The sequence below is a fragment of the Girardinichthys multiradiatus genome, chromosome 20 (assembly GCF_021462225.1).
Source record: "Girardinichthys multiradiatus isolate DD_20200921_A chromosome 20, DD_fGirMul_XY1, whole genome shotgun sequence".
NCBI classification, from domain to species: domain Eukaryota; kingdom Metazoa; phylum Chordata; class Actinopteri; order Cyprinodontiformes; family Goodeidae; genus Girardinichthys; species Girardinichthys multiradiatus.
In genome coordinates this window covers 28,773,101-28,797,996 of record NC_061812.1, presented here as the reverse complement: position 1 = coordinate 28,797,996, position 24,896 = coordinate 28,773,101, and the positions used below count along the sequence as shown (strand labels likewise).

Sequence of the window (24,896 nt, the reverse complement as noted above, 5' to 3'; positions counted from 1 at the left end):
AGAAAGGTACTGCATCTTACATATCCTTGACTGAATGAAAATTATCACTATTTCAGTATTTCTCATGAGCAAACTACACAAAAACTGTGAGAAAAAACATATTTCCAAGAAAGGCAATACTATTTATTATTTTATTAGTGGCTGCACATATGGGATTTTTTAACTTTATGTCTTACGTTTAAAATAGCTAAAATTAGTGCATTGTTGGTAGGTATGACATGATTGGCTGTTATTACATTATTGGCTGCTTTGAGGTGTTTATGCATATTAAAGTGAGAGCAGGCAGCACATTACTGGGCTCTTTGAGTCATCCAGAAGGTCACATAAATAGCTCTGACGAGACAACAGGGAAGGAGACACAGCTGTAGGACTTTTCCCCTCCTGCACACAAAAATGGGCATTGTTAGGAGCAGTAAAAACAGAAGCTCGAGAAGGTGGGTTGTGCAGCTTTAGGGTCTCACCATGTTTTCAGAGGACAGGATGGTGTAGTTATTGTGCATTTCAAGAGAACTTTGCCGAGCTTCACTGTGCAAAAAAGGCTTTTGCTTTCCCTCTGCCTTGAACGTCTGCTTCTCAGCTTTCCCCGTTCCACCCGTGGGTTCAGAGCTCAGCTTCCGGACTGGATTGGTGAGCCATTTTTTCAGGGCGCTGACGGGGTGCCGGGATGCTCCGGACGAGGAGTGTGAGCAGGGGCTGATGCTGCATGAAGCCTGGTGGGTCAGAGATCCCACAGACGGAGCAATGCTGCCTTCACTGCCTGCTACAGAGTACGACTCAGCTGCAGGGGGAGAGAACAGCAGATGTTAAAGACAGATTTCTGCACAAAAATGTTGATCAATTTCCTGCGCTAAGTCCAGAAATGTAACCTCAGTCAGTGGAGCTCCTGGAGGTATTGAGTGTAACTTGTAAACACAAGAAAGAAAGAAGGGGGGAATAGTCAATTTTCTAATGTTCTCCATGATGGAATGAAAACCCTGAAAGACATGAAAGAATTCCAACTCAAATTTTTGGATTTAAGATTCTGGGAACAAAACTGAGATTAATCTGAAGCCATCCTGTCTGCACTGAAACCCTCCGTCTCCAACTGAACCTGGACCACTGCCTTTTTCTGTTCCTGCAGATCTCCTCACTGCATAGAGTACTCCCTGAGCCCTGACCACACTCCTCAAATCAGGCTCCCCATAATTATTACTTGCTAGTCTTCGCTGTCAAAGCAAAGACATTCAAGAGCTCAATTTCATGCATTTGCTCTCCTTTCCAGGGGCCCTCGGTCACCGTTACAATCATGTAAGCAGTAATCATGATGAGAAGGTTTCAAGAAGCCAGTGAAAAACTGGGTCAGCCATTTACCCAAATTACTTGATATAGCAATCATAAACAAACCAGGCGGACTATAACAAATTATACATTGTTTTTATTCCTCCTGCACAACTTACTGTTCCATTTATTATTTATTCTCCATTTATTTTATTTATAAGATTCAACACTATAGAAATATGTAAGTTTTTTATTAACTGTTGATGGGACGGACACGGGAAGCGATTCTCTGCACGGCAGCCATTTATATACAGGTCCTTCTCAAAATATTAGCATATTGTGATAAAGTTAATTATTTTCCATAATGTCATGATGAAAATTTAACATTCATATATTTTAGATTCATTGCACACTAACTGAAATATTTCAGGTCTTTTATTGTCTTAATACGGATGATTTTGGCATACAGCTCATGAAAACCCAAAATTCCTATCTCACAAAATTAGCATATTTCATCCGACCAATAAAAAAAAAGTGTTTTTTAATACAAAAAACGTTAACTTTCAAATAATCATGTACAGTTATGCACTCAATACTTGGTCGGGAATCCTTTTGCAGAAATGACTGCTTCAATGCGGCGTGGCATGGAGGCAATCAGCCTGTGGCACTGCTGAGGTTTTATGGAGGCCCAGGATGCTTCAATAGCGGCCTTTAGCTCATCCAGAGTGTTGGGTCTTGAGTCTCTCAACGTTCTCTTCACAATATCCCACAGATTCTCTATGGGGTTCAGGTCAGGAGAATTGGCAGGCCAATTGAGCACAGTGATACCATGGTCAGTAAACCATTTACCAGTGGTTTTGGCACTGTGAGCAGGTGCCAGGTCGTGCTGAAAAATGAAATCTTCATCTCCATAAAGCTTTTCAGCAGATGGAAGCATGAAGTGCTCCAAAATCTCCTGATAGCTAGCTGCATTGACCCTGCCCTTGACTAAAACACATGTGGACCAACACCAGCAGCTGACACGGCACCCCAGACCATCACTGACTGTGGGTACTTGACACTGGACTTCTGGCATTTTGGCATTTCCTTCTCCCCAGTCTTCCTCCAGACTCTGGCACCTTGATTTCCGAATGACATGCAGAATTTGCTTTCATCCTAAAAAAGTACTTTGGACCACTGAGCAACAGTCCAGTGCTGCTTCTCTGTAGCCCAGGTCAGGCGCTTCTGCCGCTGTTTCTGGTTCAAAAGTGGCTTGACCTGGGGAATGCGGCACCTGTAGCCCATTTCCTGCACACGCCTGTGCACGGTGGCTCTGGATGTTTCTACTCCAGACTCAGTCCACTGCTTCCGCAGGTCCCCCAAGGTCTGGAATCAGCCCTTCTCCACAATCTTCCTCAGGGTCCGGTCACCTCTTCTCGTTGTGCAGCGTTTTCTGCCACACTTTTTCCTTCCCACAGACTTCCCACTGAGGTGCCTTGATACAGCACTCTGGGAACAGCCTATTCGTTCAGAAATTTCTTTCTGTGTCTTACCCTCTTGCTTGAGGGTGTCAATAGTGGCCTTCTGGACAGCAGTCAGGTCGGCAGTCTTACCCATGATTGGGGTTTTGAGTGATGAACCAGGCTGGGAGTTTTAAAGGCCTCAGGAATCTTTTGCAGGTGTTTAGAGTTAACTCGTTGATTCAGATGATTAGATTCATAGCTCGTTTAGAGACCCTTTTAATGATATGCTAATTTTGTGAGATAGGAATTTTGGGTTTTCATGAGCTGTATGCCAAAATCATCCGTATTAAGACAATAAAAGACCTGAAATATTTCAGTTAGTGTGCAATGAATCTAAAATATATGAATGTTAAATTTTCATCATTACATTATGGAAAATAATTAACTTTATCACAATATGCTAATATTTTGAGAAGGACCTGTACACTATTTCAATATTCAGCATCCAACCCACGGCTTCACTCAATTTGCATAAAATTACACATGAAACAAATTGTTTCATGTTGGCACATGTTGCACGGTGGCACAGTTGGTAGCACTGTTGCCTTGCAGCAAGAAGGTCCTGGGTTCAATTCCCAGCTGGGGGTCTTTCTGCATGGAGTTTGCATGTTCTCCCCGTGCATGCGTGGGTTCTCACCAGGTACTCCGGCTTCCTCCCACAGTCCAAAGACATGCCTGTTAGGTTAATTGGTAACTCTAAATTGCCCTTAGGTGTATGAGCGTGTGCGTGGTTGTTTGTGTGTTGCCCTGCGATGGACTGGTGACCTGTCCAGGGTGAACCCTGCCTCTCACCCAGAGACTGCTGGAGATAGGCACCAGCTCCCCTGCGACCCACTATGGAATAAGCGGTAGAAAATGACCGTCTGACAAATTGTTTATTCCTGCAATGAATGTCACAACCTCATTTTAGCAATGGAGTTTTTTGGAAGGAATTTGGGCAACCAAAGCTTTGTCGTTTAGTTCCCTTGGTGAGAAATGAACTGCTGAAATGATCATTTATCTTTGTCATGCAGCATGTCCTGCTCCATATTACTTGGTTTAATGTGTGACCAAATACAGCGGGTCTCAAAACTGCACACACCCCTCATCAACCCAGTAGAACCTAACTGACAACAAACACAGCTGTTAAAAATAAAAAATAAAAAAGCTACAACAACCAGGTTTTGTAAGCTTTCACTTATGCTTACTTTGTTGAAAAACACCTTTTTATTTAATTTCATCATTTAGTTGTCTTTGATTGGAGTCCAACCAGCATTCCACGTCTTGACTTGACAACATTTTCCCACTTTAAATCAGAAAAGTTCTCCAAATATACTGTTTTAGGGTCAAAAACTAATATTTGGATGTTTTTCATATTTTTAATCACCTTGAAGAGAACAACTGTTCTATTTGTAGACAAGTAAACCCAGATCATAATGCTGCCACTACCATACCACTGTGGGTAGGGTTTTCTTTTGGTAATGATCAATGATGTTTTTGCGCCTCATTTACCTTTATACTCGTGGCCTACAGTTCAAATTTGGTTTCATTGGACCATAGCTGAAATTGTTTGAAAAAACAAATGGTTTTGTTTGTTTTTCAGTTGAAGTTTACTTGATCCATGTCGCATTACAGGTAGAACAAAGTTTTAGAAAAAATTATCATGGACGTATTTTTGAGTCACCAAACCTGGCATTTTAACCAGAGCATGTACACTATTTAGATCCAGTCTTTGTGTAATTGTTATGTAAGTTGTTACATGTGCATGTATAGCGTAGGCTTTATAATACCAACAAGTGTCTCACAGGATTTTCAGAAAAGTCATCAGCTTTGGAAAAGTTAATAAACAGCCACTGGATCAGAACCGAAAGAACAAGGAGCTTTAACAATGCATGTTAATATTAACATCCTAACAAAGAGTGCTGGAGACAAAAATATATAAACTTTTCCTAAAGAAGTACATTCATTAATTCAGATTTAATTCATTAGAAGGATGAAGCTATTCAGCTCATAAGTGCCTACCCTTTCATTCTTCATTTCAGATAAACCATTAGAACTCTTACATTACCTTACATCATTTAGAGTTGGGCTTAAAAGGAAGTAAAAAGGTTTTAAACAGAAAGTGTGATAAACTGGTAAAAAGTGAATGAAGAAGTGGCCATGAGTAGATAAACAGGTGCAAAACAGACATGAATGACAACAAACTTATTAATTTAGCCTTGACAAACACTGCATTGTTCTCAAAACCAGAGAACAATAAACAAAAACTTGGACCAGAACTTAACCTGAGGGACCGTGAGAACAAAATCCAATGAGAAAAACAACAATCAGAAATCTCAGGAGGTGATTCACGTTGAAAACACTGCCGGTAAGATGATTATAGGAAGAAATGTGATGTGACAACAAAACAGGAAGTAGAGGTGGAAATATTCAAAGAATATAGACCAGGAAGTAAGATTTACTGAGAAAAAAACTGAATCTAACAGCTAAGACTTAGAGCAGCCAGAGTAATATAAACGTAAACACAGAAACATAATGAAACAAGAGCCAGAAGCAATAATCCATGAAAATATAACATAATAAGAGTAATTGTCTAACATCTCATTAGATCACTTCCTTTAATCTAATAACGAAACGTCTTCCAGAAGAAGATAATCTGTTAAGTAATCAATCAGTAAAGCTATAATGTTTGCTTCAATTTCTATGTAAAGGGTTAGGGTTAACATCGCTTTATAATAATCCTACAGAAAATCTACTTTTTTTGAAAAGCATTGAATGAGTAAGAGATAAAGACTAACACAAAAAATGAAAAAAATATAAAATACCCCATCTTTTCCTGAGTTAATATTTAATGAGAAATGTTTTTAAAGTTCAGTTCTTGCTGTTTGTTCTGCCAAATTAGTACTCTTACAATTCAATTAATAATTTTTATAAACTAATATTACTCTGTAGATGACATTTTCAACAACATTACTTATTAAAAACCCAAATAATATATTTAATTTAATGACACTCATTTTTATTACCTAATATGATTAAGTAGTCAATCAATAGTTACAGGAAATGATCCACTAATTCTCTACATCACCAAAGCAAAATTAACGAGGCTCGCTAAAAGTGTGCACTCCAAAGCTTGCCAGGAAAAGTGGCAAACAGTAAAATCAATAATATCCAGATATCATCGTTTGTTGAAGAGGCTAATGGCTGCTAGCAGGAATAAGATCCTGTAGCATTCTGGAAGTTGAACTTTTAAGGTCTCTCTAATTGTAGATGTTCACATGAACAGTAGCAAGAGCCCGCTGGAGGTCCTGTGATAACATTTTAGAGTTTTTGGGGACTTCTTTTAGCATCCTGCAGTTGGCTCACAGGGTGAACCCGAACAGCCAGACCTGGGCATGTTCCCAATTGTTTTGAGTGTCCTCCAGCTGTAGACAATTTTCTGAACAGACGACTGACTTGGTTTTAATTTGTTTTAAACCTCTTTAAATCTCTTACCAGACTCAGAAGCTCCTACACTCTTCTTTTGGGAGACCTCAGACCAATCTTTAGATCTCACCATGGTGTTCACTCTCAGTCAGGACATTAAACTAAATGTCTAGGCAAACCTCCTTCAAAATGCTGAGTATTTGAGTTCTCATCTTGTGCAATAATTGTGATCCACTTGTGTGTGATTTTATGCATTTTTATGTGGGAATGAATGTGTCTTAGTTTATTTCTCATTAGAATCCCTTTTTTTCATTTAAACAAATTCAAGATCTTTTATTAAGTTTTTATCATTTATTTATGTTACTTAATTTTTTCAGTATTGTTATATTAAATGTAAACCACATACTGTATGTCCAAATATGTTACAAAACACACAGGCTGTTCTAGGGCAATGTCATTTTTTTACATAACCGTCCATTAATTTAAGCATGTTATCATTGTAGGTCATTACTTCTGCAGCTCAACTTTAGACTGGCTCTTGGTATTTTACTACATTTCAGTGAATTTCTTGTCTCATTGTTGCCAAACTGGCCCAAAATACAACATGACGGTAAAAAGAAACTCACTTATAGACTTCCAAACTTTACTAGGCTCAAAAAGTATTTTAATCTAACCTCTGTACAAAACCAGACACCACAAATTCAATCAGATCATGTTTTGTGAGCATGTACAGTCATGTTAAAATAATAGCACTCCATCACCGCTAATCAGATCAGTCACTATTTTGGATACAAATTATATTTCTAATAATTTCTTAAGATGTGTAGTAGTATAATAGAAAACTATCAGATCCAACAGAAAAAACGTCATCACGTGTTAGACTTTTTTTCTGTTGTGTAATTAAGTTTCTTGCATTTAGAGTTGTTTTCTATTTCTGAGCATCTTATTGGTAGTTTCCAGTTGTATTTTCTCTGGCCCTTTCTCTTGTGTGTTCTTTTTACTTCCTGTTTTCATACCGTTTCTGAGTTTCCCTATCTCCTGTTGGTTCATAGTCTCTCTCGTGCCTAACTGTGTTGTTTTTATTATTTCTGGTGTCTTTGTTTATGTACTGTTCTCCCATTCATTGGATTTGATTCCCTCTGTCTCTTTTCTCTGGGTTCTCACCCAGCTAATCCAACTCTGCTAATAAGACTCATTTGTTTCATGTTCCACTGATCAGTTCTCCTCAAAACCGTTTGATTCTTCAGTAACCACTGGTTCATCTGTTCCATTATGGTCTGCTCTACTAGGCTCTGGTCAGTCATCTTCTCTCCATGTTCCTCATTTGTTGCTGGATTTATTTTGTTTCATATTCTTCAGTTCACGTTTTTGGATTTTGGACCTTGGACTTTGTTTTTGGTAAGTTTCTCTTTGACTTATGAAATATCTTTATTTTTCCATATGCCTCTGCCTCACTCTTGCCTGCATGTGTGGCCTCCAACACATCCACCTCGGTGACACAAATGCTTTAAATGGAAACCAAAACAAGAAAGATGTTGAAGAAAACAGAAAACCATCTTTGGGATGGATCAAAAATGGCCAAAATGACAAAGAGTCAATGATCACCTACGGGGTGATCGAAGAAAGTCTGAGAGTTTAAAAAAAATAAGAAGACACCAATGTGAGGCCAAGCAATTGACAAAAAGAGAACGAAAAGCCCTGTTGTTGGAAAAAATAATGACATGGATTTTACAATATGCCTTAAGAACAAATCCACTGCCCTATAAAGAAATACAACAACATTTTATGGAGCGATGGAGGCAAGATTGTTCTTTTTCAGTCTCGACAGTTTATCAGATTATACCAATCACTGAAATCAAGCCTCAGATCACTGTGAAGTATGTTGATGTTTCTCATACTATGGTGATGCCGACCTATTTATCACATACCAGGAACCATGTTGCCATATGCCAAATAGGAAACGTTCTTGAAATGGTTGTTTCAACAAAGACCCCAAACACACCAGTAAAAAAAGCTAGATCTTGGTTCCAGACCAACAACACTAACATCTTGGAGAGCTCAGCCTAATCCCAGGACCTTAATATAACTGAAAACTGGTGAGGTGACATCAAAAATGCTGTTTCTGGGAAAAAGCCAAGAACTACAGAGGAAATGTTGAATTTAGCCTTCCTGAGCTGGAATACTTGTTCACAGGTTGACTCCATGTAGCACAGAGGTGAAGACGTTCTCAGAAACAGAGGTTATGAAACTAAATATTACTCAGTGATTCAAAGGAAAGATCAATCTTTAAAACATGATCAGTTTATACAATAAATGCCTGAGGCTGCAGACAGATATGTTATAAACAACCAGATAGTTTTCCTCACTTTTTATAGCTGGATAATAACATTTTATACATTTTTGTATTTCATGTTTTGCTTTGGAACAGAGCATGCAACAGAGTGTTCCCAATGCATTTGCGTACATGGAAATAAAAATAAAAAACTTATGAGGATTTTAAATTTATACTTACTTTTAAAATTTACTGATATCATTTTAAACACATCTGTGCATTCAGGTTTAATGCCAGTTAAAATCTTGATTTTATTCTCCTGCAGTCGGCAAGTCAGAGGAAAATGGAAGTCATCTGACATTGCTTTGGTACTTTTCACCCTGAACAAATTGCTTCCTCACATTGTTTAATGCATGTTCTTCTTTAGTGCACCTGTTGTAGTCATGCGTGTGTGAAAACACTTGTCTGGAAATTATTTGTACTTGAGACTCACAGCAGGAAAATGTGTTGCAAATGAAACATAGTTTATAATACACATTAGGATTCTTTAATAGATTCATAAAATCTTAACAAAAAGATAAACTTAACATATGTTAATTTTCTGCATAAAATTAGAATCAGATAAGGTTTGTTGCTTCCTACGTATTACAGAGGAATGGTTTCTCATCTTCTAGACTCCCTGTGGTGAAGGTTAGCAGCAGCAGACAATATGAGAGCTCTGTGGAACAACACTTCAATCAACATGATGATGTATCATTTCTAAAAATGATGAAAGCTTTGCATATTTCACATGTTGTTCCCACACTGGTATTACATAAGGGACTATAGGGTTGATTATGATCAGGGCTTAATAACATGCAAATACTGCTGCATGCTATTATTATTATTATTACTGAGTAATGGAAAATACTGTGATAATGTTGTCACAAAAACTACAAATCAGCAACTCTCCTGGCATGTGCAAGCACTTACTCCTGTGAGGGCTCAAGGCAAAGTTTATCCATGACAGATACTGAAAATGCACGCATGTAGACAATGTCTCATCCTGCTGGATCAACGTGAAACCGATGAGGGTTTTACTCATAAATCACAGTGGGAGTTTATCTGGAGGGCATGAAATAATAGTGATATGGTTAAAAGGGTATATATGGGCTGAAAAGCCAAATTAAACTTAGGTTAAAATATACTATTTATGTTTTCTTTAAAAAAAAGTCCCTGCATGTCAATTTTTTTAATCTGCATTTTTTTGGCTTTTTTTTTTTTTTTGCACTATGAATTTTCCCCGATCTGAATCCGAGTGGTGTTTTGTTATTGGACTTCTGTTCTAGTCACGGATTGTCCATAACGAACACCATGTTCAAACATAAGGGTGTCCATCAGTGCACTTGGCACCAGGACACCCTAGGCAGGAGGTCGATGATCGACTTTGTTGTCGTATCATCAGACCTTCGGCCGCATGTTTTGGACACTCGGGTGAAGAGAGGGGCTGAGCTGTCCACTGATCACCACCTGGTGGTGAGTTGGATCCGCTGGAGGAGGAGAAAGCCGGACAGACTTGGCAGGCCCAAGCGCATAGTGAGGGTCTGCTGGGAACGCAGGGCGGAGCCCTCGGCCAGGGATGTATTCAACTCCCACCTCCGGGAGAGCTTCGACCAGATGTTGGAGACATAGAGTCCGAGTGGACCATGTTCTCCGCATCTATTGTTGATGCTGCTGCCCGTAGCTGCGGCCGTAAGGTCTGCGGTGCCCGTCGCGGCGGCAATCCCTGAACCCGGTGGTGGACACCGGCAGTAAGGGATGCTGTCAAGCTGAAGAAGGAGTCCTATCGGCTGTGGTTGGCTTGTGGGACTCCTGAGGCGGCTGACGGGTACCGTGAGGCCAAGCGTGCTGCGGCCCGGGCGGTGGCAGAGGCAAAAACTCGGGCCTGGGAGGAGTTTGGTGAGGCCATGGAGAAGGACTATCGGTTGGCCTCGAAGCGATTCTGGCAAACCGTCCGGCATCTCAGGAGGGGGAAGCAGTGCTTCGCCAACACTGTTTATAGTGGGGGTGGGAGGCTGCTGACCTCGACTGGTGACATTATCGGGTGGTGGAAGGAGTACTTTGAGGATCTCCTCAATCTTCCATCACGCATTCCGTGGTGGAAACAGAGGCTGGGGACTCGGGTTTGAACTCTTTCATCACCCAGGCTGAAGTCACCGAGGTGGTTAAAAAGCTCCGCGTTGGCAAAGCTTCGGGGGTGGATGAGATCCGCCCTGAGTACCTCAAGTCTCTGGATGTTGTAGGGCTGTTATTGTTGACACGCTTCTTCAACATTGCGTGGCGGTTGGGGACAGTGCCTCTGGACTGGCTGACTGGGGTGGTGGTCCCCCTTCACAAGAAGGGGGACCGGAGGGTGTGTTCCAACTACAGGGGGATCACACTCCTCAGCCTCCCTGGTAAGGCCTACGCCGGGGTATTGGAGAGGAGAGTCCGGCCGATAGTCGAACCTCGGCTTCAGGAGGAGCAGTGTGGTTTTTGTCCCAGCCATGGAACACTGGACCAGCTCTATACCCTCTACAGGGTAATCGAGGGTTCATGTGTGTTTGCCCAACCAGTCCACATGTGTTTTGTGGACCTGGAGAAGGCATTCGACTGTGTCCCTCGTGATGCCCTGTGGGGGGTGCTCCAGGAGTATGGAATCGGGGGCCCTTTATTAGGGGCCATCCAGTCCCTGTACGAGCGGAGCAGGAGTTTTATGGACAGGATTTCTAGACGCAGCCAAGGGCCGGAGGGGGTCTGGTTTGGGGACCAGTGGATTTCGTCTCTTCCTGCTGGCCCCCTCTAGCCAAGACCTACAGCATGCGCTGTGGCGGTTCGCAGCCGAGTGTGATGCGGCTGGGATGAGGATCAGCTCCTCCAAGTCCGAGGCCATGGTACTCGACCGGAAAAGGGTGGCTTGTCCTCTTCAGGTTGGAGGGGAGTTCCTGCCTCAAGTGGAGGAGTTTAAGTATCTTCAGGTCTTGTTCACGAGTGAGGGAAGAATGGAGCGGGAGATCGACAGACGGATCGGTGCGGCTGCCACAGTAATGGGGGCGCTGTGCCGGTCCGTTGTGGTGAAGAGAGAGCTGGGCCGAAAAGCGAAGCTCTCAATTTACCGGTCAGTCTACGTTCCTACCCTCACCTATGGCCATGAACTTTGGGTCATGACCGAAAGAACAAGATCCCGAATACAAGCGGCTGAAATGAGCTTCCTCCGTAGGGTGGCCGGGCACTCCCTTAGAGATAGGGTGAGGAGCTCGGCCATCCGGGAGGGGCTCGGAGTAGAGCCGCTGCTCCTCCACATCAAGAGGAGCCAGTTGAGGTGGCTCGGGCATCTATACCGGATGCCTCCTGGACGCCTTCCTCGGGAGGTGTTCCAGGCACGTCCCACCGGGAGGAGGCCCAGGGGACGGCCCAGGACACGCTGGAGGGACTATGTCTCTCGGCTGGCCTGGGAACGCCTTGGGCTCCCCCCGGAGGAGCTGGAGGAGGTGTCTGGAGAGAGGGACGTCTGGGCGTCTCTGCTGAGTCTGCTGCCCCCGCGACCCGGTCCCGGATAAAGCGAAAGACGACGAGACGAGATGAGACGAGAATTCTTTAGTAATTTAATCTGTCCTATCCTTCTAACCAACCTGTCACATCTGAATGTGTTTAGGTTTGCTGGTAACTACAAACCATGTCATTTGTGCCCCTAATTCAGCCAATTACTGCTGCTGTAGTTGCGGAGGCAACATTTTGTTGCATTACAACCACAAATTTTAATTAATTTTATTGGGGGTTTGATGTCATTAGGTAACACAATATAGTGCATTACCATGAAGTGAAAGAAAGATTATACCTGGTTTGAACATTAGAAAACGGACATCGTGAAGGCCAAGGAACACAGCAGACAGGTCAGGAACAAAGTTGTAGAGAAGTTAAAATCAGGGGTAGTTTAGACAACAATATCACAAGACTGTTCATCTAAACAGACAGGCCTGGCAAGGAGAGCATTGTTCAGAAATACAGTCAATGAACCTATGGTGACTCTGGATGAGCTGCAGAGATCCACAACTCGTGTGGGAGAATCTAATTGCCATACTCTCCACCCATCTGGCCTTTAGGGAAATAGCAAGAAGAAAGCATTTCTTACAAGAAAGTCAAAAGAAATCTTATTTAGTGTTTGCAGTGATGTAGGAGACACTCCAAACATGTGAGAGAAGGTTCACTTTCTGGCCTTCATGCAAAATGCTATCTATGGGGAAAACTAACACTGCACATCACCCTGAACACACCCTCCCTACAGTAAAACACGGTGGTGGCAGCGTCATGCTGTAGGGATGCGAGTAGAAGGTCAGAATTGATGCAAAGATGGATGGAGCTAAAGAAAAAGGTGGTTCTGCACAAATTGACTCAAGGGTTATGAATACAAATACACACCACACTTTACAGATTTCATATGTAAGAAAGAATTAGAAAACCATCTATCATTTTCCTTCCACTTTACAAGTACGCTTTGCTATGTGTTGGTCTGTCACATAAAATCCCAATAAGTGTAAAAACATTCAAGGGGTGTGAATACTTTTCCAAGGCATGTATGAATACATTTTCTGCCTAGTTGGGTTTCAGTTAAGGATAAGAGATTAATAAGGAGCTCACACAGACAGAATTGGATCTATCAGTGTCTGAAAATGAAGAAGATGAAGCAGAAAATTAGTAGCTGTTCGGGAGCTTCAGAGGTCAATCTTCATCTTGTATCATATTTGAGGCTCAGTAGCTAATCTGATAGGAAGTAAATCTTCAAGTTTGGATGCCGCTTGATTTTGCATATTTTATTTATGTTAAATTTGATCTATGCTTTAATTTTTTATAAATTCTTTGATGTATAAGTAATGCGTTACAAATAACTTTTTAATGGCTTTCATGCAACATGCACGACTTCCAAACTGCACTTGTTTATGAACAAATTTCACCTCATAGAACCTCATAATTATAAACACAGACTTTTATTCCTGTCGGACTCAGCATTTCAACTTTTAATTCAAATCAAGTTTAAACGGAGATCCGTCTGATTTAGCAGCAAAACTCATCATCACCTATCACAAAAGTGTGAGATATTTAACTTGACAAGCGTGATGCTATTTAATTAGAGCAAACCGGTGTCACTGTATTTATTCCATCACATATTGGTAGTAATGACTTCACTCTTACTGGTGCACTGGGTGAATCAGACCTGGAAGCTCTTGAGCCAGACTGATGATGTGTGGTGGTTCAGGGAAACTGTTGGCAGGACTTTAAAATAGAGGTCCACCTACTCTGCATCTGCAGGAGTTTCTCTGTCTTTTATAAAGTATGATTTGCCAAAGAACACTCATTGAACTACCTTGGATAGCTGAAAGAGAAGGAAGTATTTAGGGGAAAGAGACTTAAAAGGTACAAGAGAGCTCCAGAAAACAGCATTTGAGAGGTATTTCAAAGAACTGACAAACACATTAGTTTGAAAATAAGAGACACATATTGTTGATTAGGATTGCTTTTTCAAAAACACACAGCAAACCCATCAATGGATCTACAACAATATTAATCCCAGAGAAAAGCACCAGAGGCATTCTGGTAAACTCAGAGAGAGGTGACAAAGTGGGACGTGTCAACGAGGGGCCATTTTCATTTCACATCTCGCAGGCTCGTGGGGTCTGTCACAGCGGTGCGGCTCAGAGAGAGGCCGCTCTGTAATCTCTCCCCTGAACAACTGGAACAACAGAGGATTTAATGCTTGGAGTGGGAGGAAGACGATTGTCTATGCGTGTGCATGTTTTCAGCTGTCTGTGCTCTGAGGGAGTATTAACGCATTTGGTAAATCACTTTCTGTGCAGAATGGCACTCAGAAAGCCCATCAAATGAGATAAAAGTAAGCGTACAATGCAAAAAATATCCCTTTGTTTGCAAATAAATATTTTTACTAAACCTTGTGGCATTTTTATCCTGACTGAAACAGTACGGAACTTATTTAAACTAATATATTTTTCTAACTCTACTGCAATGTGCCACTATGTTCCTCTAAACAGTGTGAATGAAAACTGAGTTTTCCTCTGTAACTGTATTGTCCCAACTTTGTCTGGTCTATGTACAAATCTATCATCATAAACAGATACTTTTTTGTATTCTTCCAGTGTTGTGCAAACCTCACACTAAATGCTTTGCTTCTGTCCCTTGATGTCAGCAAAAATGACCTGTTTAGTGTTTATCATTACTCTTCATGGCAACAGCTGAGTTAGCCCAATCTTCTGTGGTTAGGCAGCTCTCTCTGGGCTTTAGAATTGAGCTTGACTCAGAATGTAATAACATAAGTAGAGTTTTCCAAATCTGATTCAAATACAGATTTAGTTTAAATTCAAATCACATAAAGAAGACTGAACATGAATTAAATTCAAAGAAATATTTACACTGCTTCACAAATAATGCATACCCCTCGAGCTTTTTCAGATATTGTCCCTTAACAACCAGAAACTTTAATTGTTTTTGTTTGGACTTTTATGTTATAGATCAATATAAAGTAACACATAATTTTGAAGTGGAAGGAATATTGAATGGTTTTCGATTGTTTCCCCTCGCTATAAATCTGGAAAGTGTTCCGTTCATTTTATATTTAGTCCCCTTTACTCTGATACCCTAAAATAAAATCCAGTCAAACTAATTGCCTAATTATCACAGTTCAGTTCATCATCTGAAACTAGAAAGAGTGTGGCACAAACGCCAAGACATAGGCGTCCATCTCAGCTGGCAGGCTTGGACAAGGAGGACATTAATCAGCAAAGTAGCCAAGAAGCTGACAGGACAACTAATAATCATGCACTTCATACATCTGCCCTTTATTGGAAGACTATTAGTAGAGTAGCAGGAAAATCTGGTCTCTCTGGTCTCATCTGGCCAGCTGACCAGATGTGATGAAGGATCGAGCTAAATACAGCATAACTTTTGGTTTTGAAAAAATAATCCTCAATTAAAATATGGATGTTAGTTAACAGTTGCAATGTAAAAAAAATGTGAAAATGGTTTGCAAATGAATAACAGTGCAAGGCATTGTTTTATTAAAAACAATAAAACTTATTTTGCATTTCAGTGTAGACCCTGTACGCTATAAAGTTATTAGTACTAAACAGTATATCTATTATGTAAGTATTTGTCCTGCTTGTAAACAGATTTATACACTTTTTATGCAGTTAGTCTTCAAACTAAAATTCTATACAAAAAATAAGGCCTACAGTTACCAAAAGATGTTTTTTTCCCATGTGGATGCTCTTCGAGTATTGAAAGGAGATCTAACTTTGCAACTTCGTGACAAAAGGACTCTGCCCAGGAGGTAGCGATGTTATTATAGAATCCACCAGAAAGAAGGTTTCAGAAAGGCAAAGGTAGAGGGAGTAACAGAAGCTGCAAAGTGCAAACCACTTGTAAGGCTCCAGAACACAGGAGTCAGAAAAGACCAGAAAAAACATCTACAAGAGCCAGAGGAGTTCAGGGAAACTTCAGGTAGACTAAACTCTAAGCATGATTGACCAGAGACAAGCAGTAAAACATCTGTAAAACACATGGAAAAAGTGTGAGTGAAGGAACTCTGAGAGAACCAGTTGGATAGGTTTGGACATGAACAGAAAAACTGTTTGTACCAAATGCATAAAAACTGCTTACAAGGTGCCTCAGAAATGTTTGAACATAAAAAAGACCAACATAATGTGATGGACGAGTCAACAACATGATCTCAGCCAGGTTTTGAAAAGTTCCCTTTGTCAAAACAAATCTAATGATAGAAATGACCCAAACCAACTGAAAGCAGCTGCTGTAGATGCCAGAAGAATCATCACAAATAAGAAAGCATCTTGTGAAATCCTGGGTTTCAGACTTCATTCAATCACGTTTCAAAACATTTAATAATTTAATGTTTTATTTTTGTTAATGTTATTTGACCAGCTAATTCTGATCCCAACATAATCTCATCCATTTGAAGGATTAATATTTGAAAATGTAAAAAAAAATCTATAATTTCTATTATTTTTAGAGCAGTCGTTCCACAGGGACCTTTGACTATTTCCTTTTTGTTTACTGGATTCTTTGGTCTTCTTTAGTTAATTTTGCCCATGATCCTTATTGTTAGAAAGGTGCTTTCCATATAAGTTTATTCTTTGTAGTTAGCCTCTTAGTTTATTCTAATTTTATTTGTTTATTTAGAATTATTTCTGTTAGATATCTTCCTTGTGTTTTTTTATGCTACGGATTTTCTGTGATTACTCTTCTGGTTTGCTTGTCATTTCTCCACACCTTCCTCAGTATTTAAACTCACCTGTTCTCATTTTTTCCCCACTGTTAACATGCCCGTATTTCCTGTTACTCTTCCCTGTAGTTGTGCTTGTGACTCTACCCGTGTTCCTCGTCCGGTTTTATTTGTGCCTCCTTGTAAGTTTTAGATTTTCATAGTTCTGTTCATCCAACTCCTCTGCACCTACACACCATAACACCCATATGATGTCAAATTAATGCAGTTCATGTTGATGGAGTGGAGAGCTGTGCTTAGCTGTAATCTTTTTCTGAGACTGAATATAAAATGAAGTTGTATTGTAAAACCCGAAACTAATGTTATCCAGTGAGACTTTTTGGTCTTAGAACAAGCAAGTGAATGCATGAAGCATTAACTAAATGTGATAAGTAAAAGGTTTGGACTTATTTTTACTCTTAAAAAATCAGTTTTTAGACCACATGAGGCAATAAAACTTGAGCACATCGCCAAAGATGATGAATAAGTGCAAAAAATGTACTGTATGATTTTTTTTTAGGAGAATCTCAAACATTGAAGTTTTCATTGAAGTTCCTTAAGCTGGGCATCAACTTTCAGTTCCAGCATTGAGAATCACATCCAGTGAAGGTCTGACTGAAGAGCGGACAGTACTTACCTCTACTTCTGACAGAGCAGCAGTCACATTTACTGAGAAGTTTTCTGAACAGATGCCGACACCCACAGCCTCGCTGGTGGTGACCCCCTCTCATGGTGATCCACTCGTGCTGCTCCACTCGACACCATCAGAAGCAGACACAAACACAAGCTCACAGACACACACGCTCTATTCCTGCGGTAATCCCCCAGGGAGATGAGAGGAAAAGTGTGCAGCGAGTTTTGCCATCATATTCCAAATCAGATGGGGTAAAAAAAATTGCTGATGGAAGAATGACAATCTCATCCCATGGTATGTCAACAAATGGAAGGAGAGTCAGAGAGAAGCTCCTGACTTTGGATCAAAATCCTGTCTATGTGGTAAGACAGATTGTAAGTGGTACCGAGGGTAAGTGAGGGAGCGATACAGAGGCAGGAAGGAGGAGGAGCTGAGATGGGAGACGGATACAAGCTGTACTGCTGTGCCAGCATCTGTTTCCAGGTCCCTCCTCTCAGTTCAGCCCCCTCCCTTTATGTTTATATCAGCTAAATCAGCCTTTTGTGACACCATTCCTGCTCTGGATATGGCACCTTCATTTTTATTACAATTATTGTTATTTATAAATCTAATTTTTAGTAATTAGTTTTACAAATAAAGATTTGAAAAGTGTGGCATGTTTATGCATACAGCCCCTCTGAGCCAAGTTGTAGAACACCATTTTGCTCTGTTCATTACTGCAGGTCTTTTGGGGAATGCTGGCCAAAAGGTTACATCTTAGTCTGATGTAACTAAAGCTCCTTCTCCCACATTCTGAATGTATCCCACACGACTTTGGAAATCTGCAAACATGACTTGTTGGATGTGTTTTCCACCACAGCCCTCATCTTGTCCCTCTTCCATAAAGGCCAGATTTGTGGAGTACACAACTAATTGTTGTCACCCTGTATATAATACAGAAAATACAGAAGTTATTGTTTTTGGCCCCAAAAATACATTGTTAGAAACTGCCACTCAAAAAGCCTCTTTTTTATGATTATTTTATTTCTGTTCCTTTGATCTTCTAGTAAAAAACTTTGAATTACGCCAAACTTGCTTTGCCCTGTTATAACACAGGCCTTGCAAAGACCACGTGTCATCATGGGCCCAGACATCTATTTTAAAAACCACAGAGCATCTGCTAATAAATCAGCTTACTACCACCCTTGAAATGCCAGAATAAAGAGTTTCCAATCAAACATGGACACAGAAAAATTCATGCATGCTTTTGTTTTTAATAATAAGAAATTGCCGTATTGCTGTCTGCAGTGTTTTTCAACACGGGTCCACAAGGCACACTGCCCTGCATGTTTTAGATGATTTCCTGCTTCAGCACACATGATTCTAGTTAATGGCTTGTTAACAGGTCTTTGTGAAAGCAGTGAGACATCTACAACCAACAAGACAGTGTGCCTTGAAGACCAGGGCTGAAAAACACTGTACTGTATATTCAATCCATGAGGCAGCTGCAGCTCATCCAAAATGCTTCTTCCTGCCAATATCTGTCAAAACTAACAGGGAACAGTGATGGGGAAAGAAAAAACCCAGTAAATGTACAACTGTAACTTTCTGGCTTGTGCCATACAAATGTGAAACAGTTTTACTGGTGAACATTTTCTCTGAAAGCAGGTAATTATTGTGTTCATTATATTAAAGCTGTACATTTCCATTGTGTTTTAATACTATGCTGTTATGACTGTTGTAATGATTTTAGGCATCTCTGTAAGAATACATTGCCTTTCCCTGAGGGAATAGATGGCTGAGATAGAGCAGGAGTACAAATACCCGGAAGTACACTGGGTCAGGAAACTGGACTGAACTGCAAGGTTCAGACACAGGTCCACAGAAGGTGGATCCTTAGTGCATTAACAGAGGAAAGAGGCCTAGTTTGCTCAGGGTTAGCATTGCCCACAAATAAATGTTTAGAATTAGAGAACCAGTTTAGAAAGAGCATATAACATCTTTAAAATTAAAATAAAAAGCATACTTTCATGCATGTGCATGTACAATGCACATGTACAGTTTCTTGAAATAGTATTCACAAACCTTTAACTTTTCAACAAACAAGTATGTGTTTTACTTAGATTTTATGTGACGGACTAATACAAAGTAGTGCCTAACTGGAAAGTGGAAGCAAAATGATTCATGCTTATGTCACAAATAAAAATCTGTGTCATGCATTTGAATTCCTTTACCCTTGCACTCCTAAATAAAATCCAAATAAACCAGATGCTTTCAGAAGTCAGCTAATCTGCAATTTAATCTTAGTATGAACCTACTATATACAGGGGTTGGACAATGAAACTGAAACACCTGTCATTTTAGTGTGGGAGGTTTCATGGCTAAATTGGACCAGCCTGGTAGCCAGTCTTCATTGATTGCACATTGCACCAGTAAGAGCAGAGTGTGAAGGTTCAATTAGCAGGGTAAGAGCACAGTTTTGGCTCAAAATATTGAAATGCACACACATTATGGGTGACATACCAGAGTTCAAAAGAGGACAAATTGTTGGTGCACGTCTTGCTGGCGCATCTGTGACCAAGACAGCAAGTCTTTGTGATGTATCAAGAGCCACGGTATCCAGGGTAATGTCAGCATACCACCAAGAAGGACGAACCACATCCAACAGGATTAACTGTGGACACAAGAGGAAGCTGTCTGAAAGGGATGTTCCGGTGCTAACCCGGATTGTATCCAAAAAACATAAAACCACGGCTGCCCAAATAATGGCAGAATTAAATGTGCACCTCAACTCTCCTGTTTCCACCAGAACTGTCCGTCGGGAGCTCCACAGGGTCAATATACACGGCCGGGCTGCTTTAGCCAAACCTTTGGTCACTCATGCCAATGCCAAACGTTGGTTTCTATGGTGCAAGGAGCGCAAATCTTGGGCAGTGGACAATGTGAAACATGTATTGTTCTCTGATGAGTCCACCTTTACTGTTTTCCCCACATCCGGTAGAGTTACGGTGTGGAGAAGCCCCAAAGAAGCGTACCACCCAGACTATTGCATGCCCAGAGTGAAGCATGGGGGTGGATCAGTGATGGTTTGGGCTGCCATATCATGGCATTCCCTTGGCCCAATACTTGTGCTAGATGGATCCACTGCCAAGGACTACCGAACCATTCTTGAGGACCATGTGCATCCAATGGTTCAAACATTGTATCCTGAAGGCGGTGCCGTGTATCAGGATGACAATGAACCAATACACACAGCAAGACTGGTGAAAGATTGGTTTGATGAACATGAAAGTGAAGTTGAACATCTCCCATGGCCTGCACAGTCACCAGATCTAAATATTATTGAGCCACTTTGGGGCGTTTTCCTCCACCAGTATCATGTAGTGACCTGGCCACTATCCTGCAAGAAGAATGGCTTAAAATCCCTCTGACCACTGTGCAGGACTTGTATATGTCATTCCCAAGACGATTTGGCCGCAAAAGGAGGCCCTACACCATACTAATAAATTATTGTGGTCTAAAACCAGGTGTTTCAGTTTCATTGTCCAACCCCTGTAGCTGCTCTGTGAAGGCCTCAGAAGGTTGTTGGAGAACATTAGTGAGCAAACAGCATCATAAAGACAGCAGACAGGTCTGAGAGAAGGTCGTGGAGACGTTTAAAGCAGGGTTAAGGTATAAAACAATACCCTGACGCTTTGAACATCTTTTAGAGCTCTGTTGAATTCATCATTTGGAAATGAAAACAGTGCAGCTCAATTACAAAACTACCAAGACATGGCTGTCTACCTAAACCGACAGGCCAGACAAAAAGGGTATTAATCAGAGAAACAGGTAATTCTGGATGAACTCCAAGATCTACAGCTCAGGTGGTAGATTCTGTAGAAATTACAACTATTAGTCATATGCTCAACACATTTATGTGAAAAACCTATGATGGACCATCTTGCTAAGGTAGGGAAATCTTTTGGAAGGACAACTATTTGTGCACCGCATAAATCTAGTATTTATGAAATGAAACATTCTGACCTGCATGCAAAGCATTATGTGCTGCGGAAAACTAACACTGCAAATTCCCTTGAGCATACCAATCATATGGTGAAACATGGTAGTGGCAAAATCTTGCGGCGGCATACTTTTTTTTCAGCTGGTATAGAGAAGCTAGTCAGAAGTGATGGGAAGATGAATGGAGCTAAATGCAGGGTAGTGCAAAAGACTTGAGATGGATTGAATGGAGGTTCACCTTTCAGCAGGAAAACGACCCTAAATATACAGCCAGAGGGAGAACAGAATGGTTCTGATCAATCATATTCAACACGTTAAAATGGGCCAGAACTAAATCCTATATGAGAATTTGAAAACAGATTTGAAATGTTTTGTTCATATGTCATTCTCCATCAAACTGTATTAAGCTTAAGCTGTTTTATAATGAACACTGGGCAGGGTTTTCAGTTTAAATATGCAAAAAAGTGGTTCTAGAAAGTATTGACTCAAAGGAACTAAATGCATGCCACACTTTTCAGATTTATATTTGTAAAAAGTCCATATATTGTATCCTTTTACTTCCACTTTGTGTCAGTCTAGCACATAAACATTCATTAAAATACACTGACGTTAATGGATCTAATTTGACATAATGCAAAAACGTTTTTCAGGGCACTTTAGAAAAAAGGACATTGAGTAAATGTTTCATCAAGTCAAGTCAAGTTTATTTATATAGCGCTTTTCAGCAAAAAGGCACTCAAGGCGCTGTACATAAGGAAAAACATTACAATGATACAGAAAATCAAACAACAGAGTTAATTAAGAAAAAATAAAGAGAATAGAATGATGGATAAGAAAATGAAAGGAAAATTGGACTGAAGACTTAACTAATAATGTTTAGATAACACATTCAAAGGCCACTCTAAACAAATAAGTTTTTAATCTTGATTTAAAGCAATTTAGGGTTTCTGCACTTTTACAGTTTTCTGGGAGTTTATTCCAGATTAGTGGAGCATAAGAACTAAAAGCTTCTTCTCCATGTTTGGTTCTGGTTCTGGGTATGCATAGTAGATTTGAGCCAGAAGACCTGAGAGGTCTGGGTGGTTGATACACTGACAACAAGTCTGTAATGTATTTTGGAGCTAAGCCATTCAGTGATTTATAGACTAACAGAAGTATTTTAAACTCTATTCTCTGAGCTACAGGGAGCCAGTGTAAGAACTTTAAAACTGGGGTGATGTGCTCCACTTTCTTAGCATCAACTGCAGCTGTCTGATCAACTTTTTAGGCAAACCTGTGAAGACACCATTGCAGTAATCAATTCTACTAAAGATGAACACATGAATTAGTTTTTCAAGGTCCTACTGAGACATTAGTCCTTTAATCCTGGAGATGTTCTTTAGGTGATAGAAGGCCAACCTTGTTACTGTATTTACGTGCCTCTGAAGCTTCAGGTCAGAGTCCATCACTACACCCAGGTTTCGAGCCTGACTGGTGGTTTCTAGCTGTATTAACTGAAGCTGTGTGCTAACTTTTAAATGTTCTTCCTTTGGTCCAAAGATTATTACTTCAGTTTTGTTTTGATTCAGCTGAAGAACATTTTAGGCCCATCCATGCATTGATTTCTTCTAAGCATTTACCCAGCGCTTGAATTGGTTCATAGTCACCTGGTGACATCGTCACATATAGCTGTGTGTCGTCTGTATAGTTATGATAACTGACGTTGTTTATTAAAATCTGAGTTAGGGGGAGCATGTAGATATTCAATAGGAGGGGCCCTAAGATGGATCCTTGGGGAATGTCAAATGTGATTTTTGTGCTCTCTGATGTAAAGTTACCTACTGACACAAAAACGTCCCTGTCCTTCAAGTAGGATTTAAACCAATTGAGTGCTGTACCAGAAAGGCCAACCCAGTTTTCCAGGCGAAAATGGAGTGATCAACAGTGTCAAATGCTGCACTAAGGTCCAATAATACCAGCACTGTGCTTCTTCCACAGTCTGCATTTATACGGATGTCATTGAACACCTTGACAAGAGCAATCTCTGTACTATGGTGAGCAGGAAGCCTGACTGGAAGACATCGAAGCGGCTGGTCATTGTTAGGAAGTTGTTTAACTGCTGAAACACAGTTTTTTCAAATATCTTACTGATGAAGGGGAGGTTTGACATAGGCCTGTAGTTCTGTAGTAGCAGCTTGTCCAAGTTGTTCTTTTTCAATACCGGTTTGATAATCGCTATTTTCAGGGCCTAGGGGAAAACACCTGACAAAAGGGACGCGTTTATTATTTGTGTTAAATCAGATGTTATTACAGGCAAAGCTTTCTTAAGGAAAGCTGTGGATAAAAGATCGAGACAGCAGGAAGAAGAGCTTAGTTGCTGTACGATTTCTTCTAAGTTTTTGTAGTTTATTTGGTGAAATTGGGACATTTTGTCAAAATCAGTTCTAGTTGGAGACAGCATTGGTACTGGAGTTGATGTGGATGTGCTGACTGCCTCTCTAATCTTTTGGGTTTTTTCAGTGAAGAAATTAGCAAATTCATTGCAGGCCCGGGTAGAGTGGAGTTCAGATGCTACAGTTACAGGAGGGTTTGTTAGCCTGTCGACCGTGGCAAATAATGCATTGTTTGTGATTTTGCTGATAATCTCAGAAAAGAAAGATTCCCTTGCATTTTTCAGTTGTGGGTTATATCTGTATAGTCTCTCTTTATAGATAATATAGTGAACTTGGAGTCCAGTCTTTCGCGTTCAGCTTTTTGACACTCCTTTTTTTCACTTCTGACTGGTGGAGCACTTCTCCACGGAGACATTTTCTTCCCAGAAACGACTTTCACTTTAATTGGAGCAATTGAATCAATGATGTCTGAGATTTTAGAATGAAAGCTCATCTACAGTGTTACAGGGCAAAGTGGAGGTAGAAGAGTAATGGAGGTAGAAGAGTAAATCTGGTTAAAGGTTTCAGCAGCACCGTCCTTAAAGATGCGTTTTCTTTTAATGTCTCTTTAGCTAACTGAGTCATTGCAGATGATGCTTTCAAAAATAAGAGAAAAGTGGTCAGATAGAGCAACATCAGTTACAGACACCTTGGAAATGTTTAGACCCTTAGTGATGATCAAGTCCAAAATATGTCCCTGTTTGTGCATTTACTGTTTAACATGTTGAGTCAAACCAAAATTTCTAAGTGTCACATAGATCTATTGTACTTCTGTCTTCAGGATTGTCCATGTGAATGTTGAAGTCTCCCACAATAATTAAACAGTCATAATCAACACATATCACAGATAAAAGCTCATTAAAATCACTGAAAAAGTTTGTTATGGTCTTAGGAGGCCTGTAAATATTCAAGAACATGGTTTGGACAGGGCTCTTTACCTGGAGAGCCAAATATTCAAAAGAGTCAAATTTGCCCAGAAATACTTTTTTACACGTTAGTAAATCTTTAAACAAAGAGGCCACCCCTCCACCTTTTCTTTGCTGTCTGCTCTCACCAAGAAAATTGTAGTTTGGAGGCGTCGACTCTATTAGAATGGGAGCTTCATTAAATTCATGTAACCATGTTTCTG

General features: G+C 40.4%; 1 protein-coding gene across 3 annotated transcripts in view; it reads right to left on the bottom strand.

The window, feature by feature from the left end:
- Positions 1-24,896, bottom strand: part of arhgef25b (Rho guanine nucleotide exchange factor (GEF) 25b) — a 43,895-nt gene that overhangs the window by 15,815 nt on the left and 3,184 nt on the right. Inside the window, exons 1-3 of one of the 3 annotated variants that reach the window (XM_047348799.1) lie at positions 17,379-17,764; positions 462-778; positions 295-381 (exon numbers count right to left, since the gene is read on the bottom strand). In XM_047348799.1, coding sequence (XP_047204755.1) covers positions 295-381; positions 462-778; positions 17,379-17,472 — 498 coding nt within the window. In that variant the 5' untranslated portion in view covers positions 17,473-17,764. Of the gene's footprint in view, positions 1-294; positions 382-461; positions 779-17,378; positions 17,765-24,896 lie in introns of those variants that run through there. The other 2 variants (XM_047348801.1, XM_047348800.1) reach the window with 2 other exon arrangements.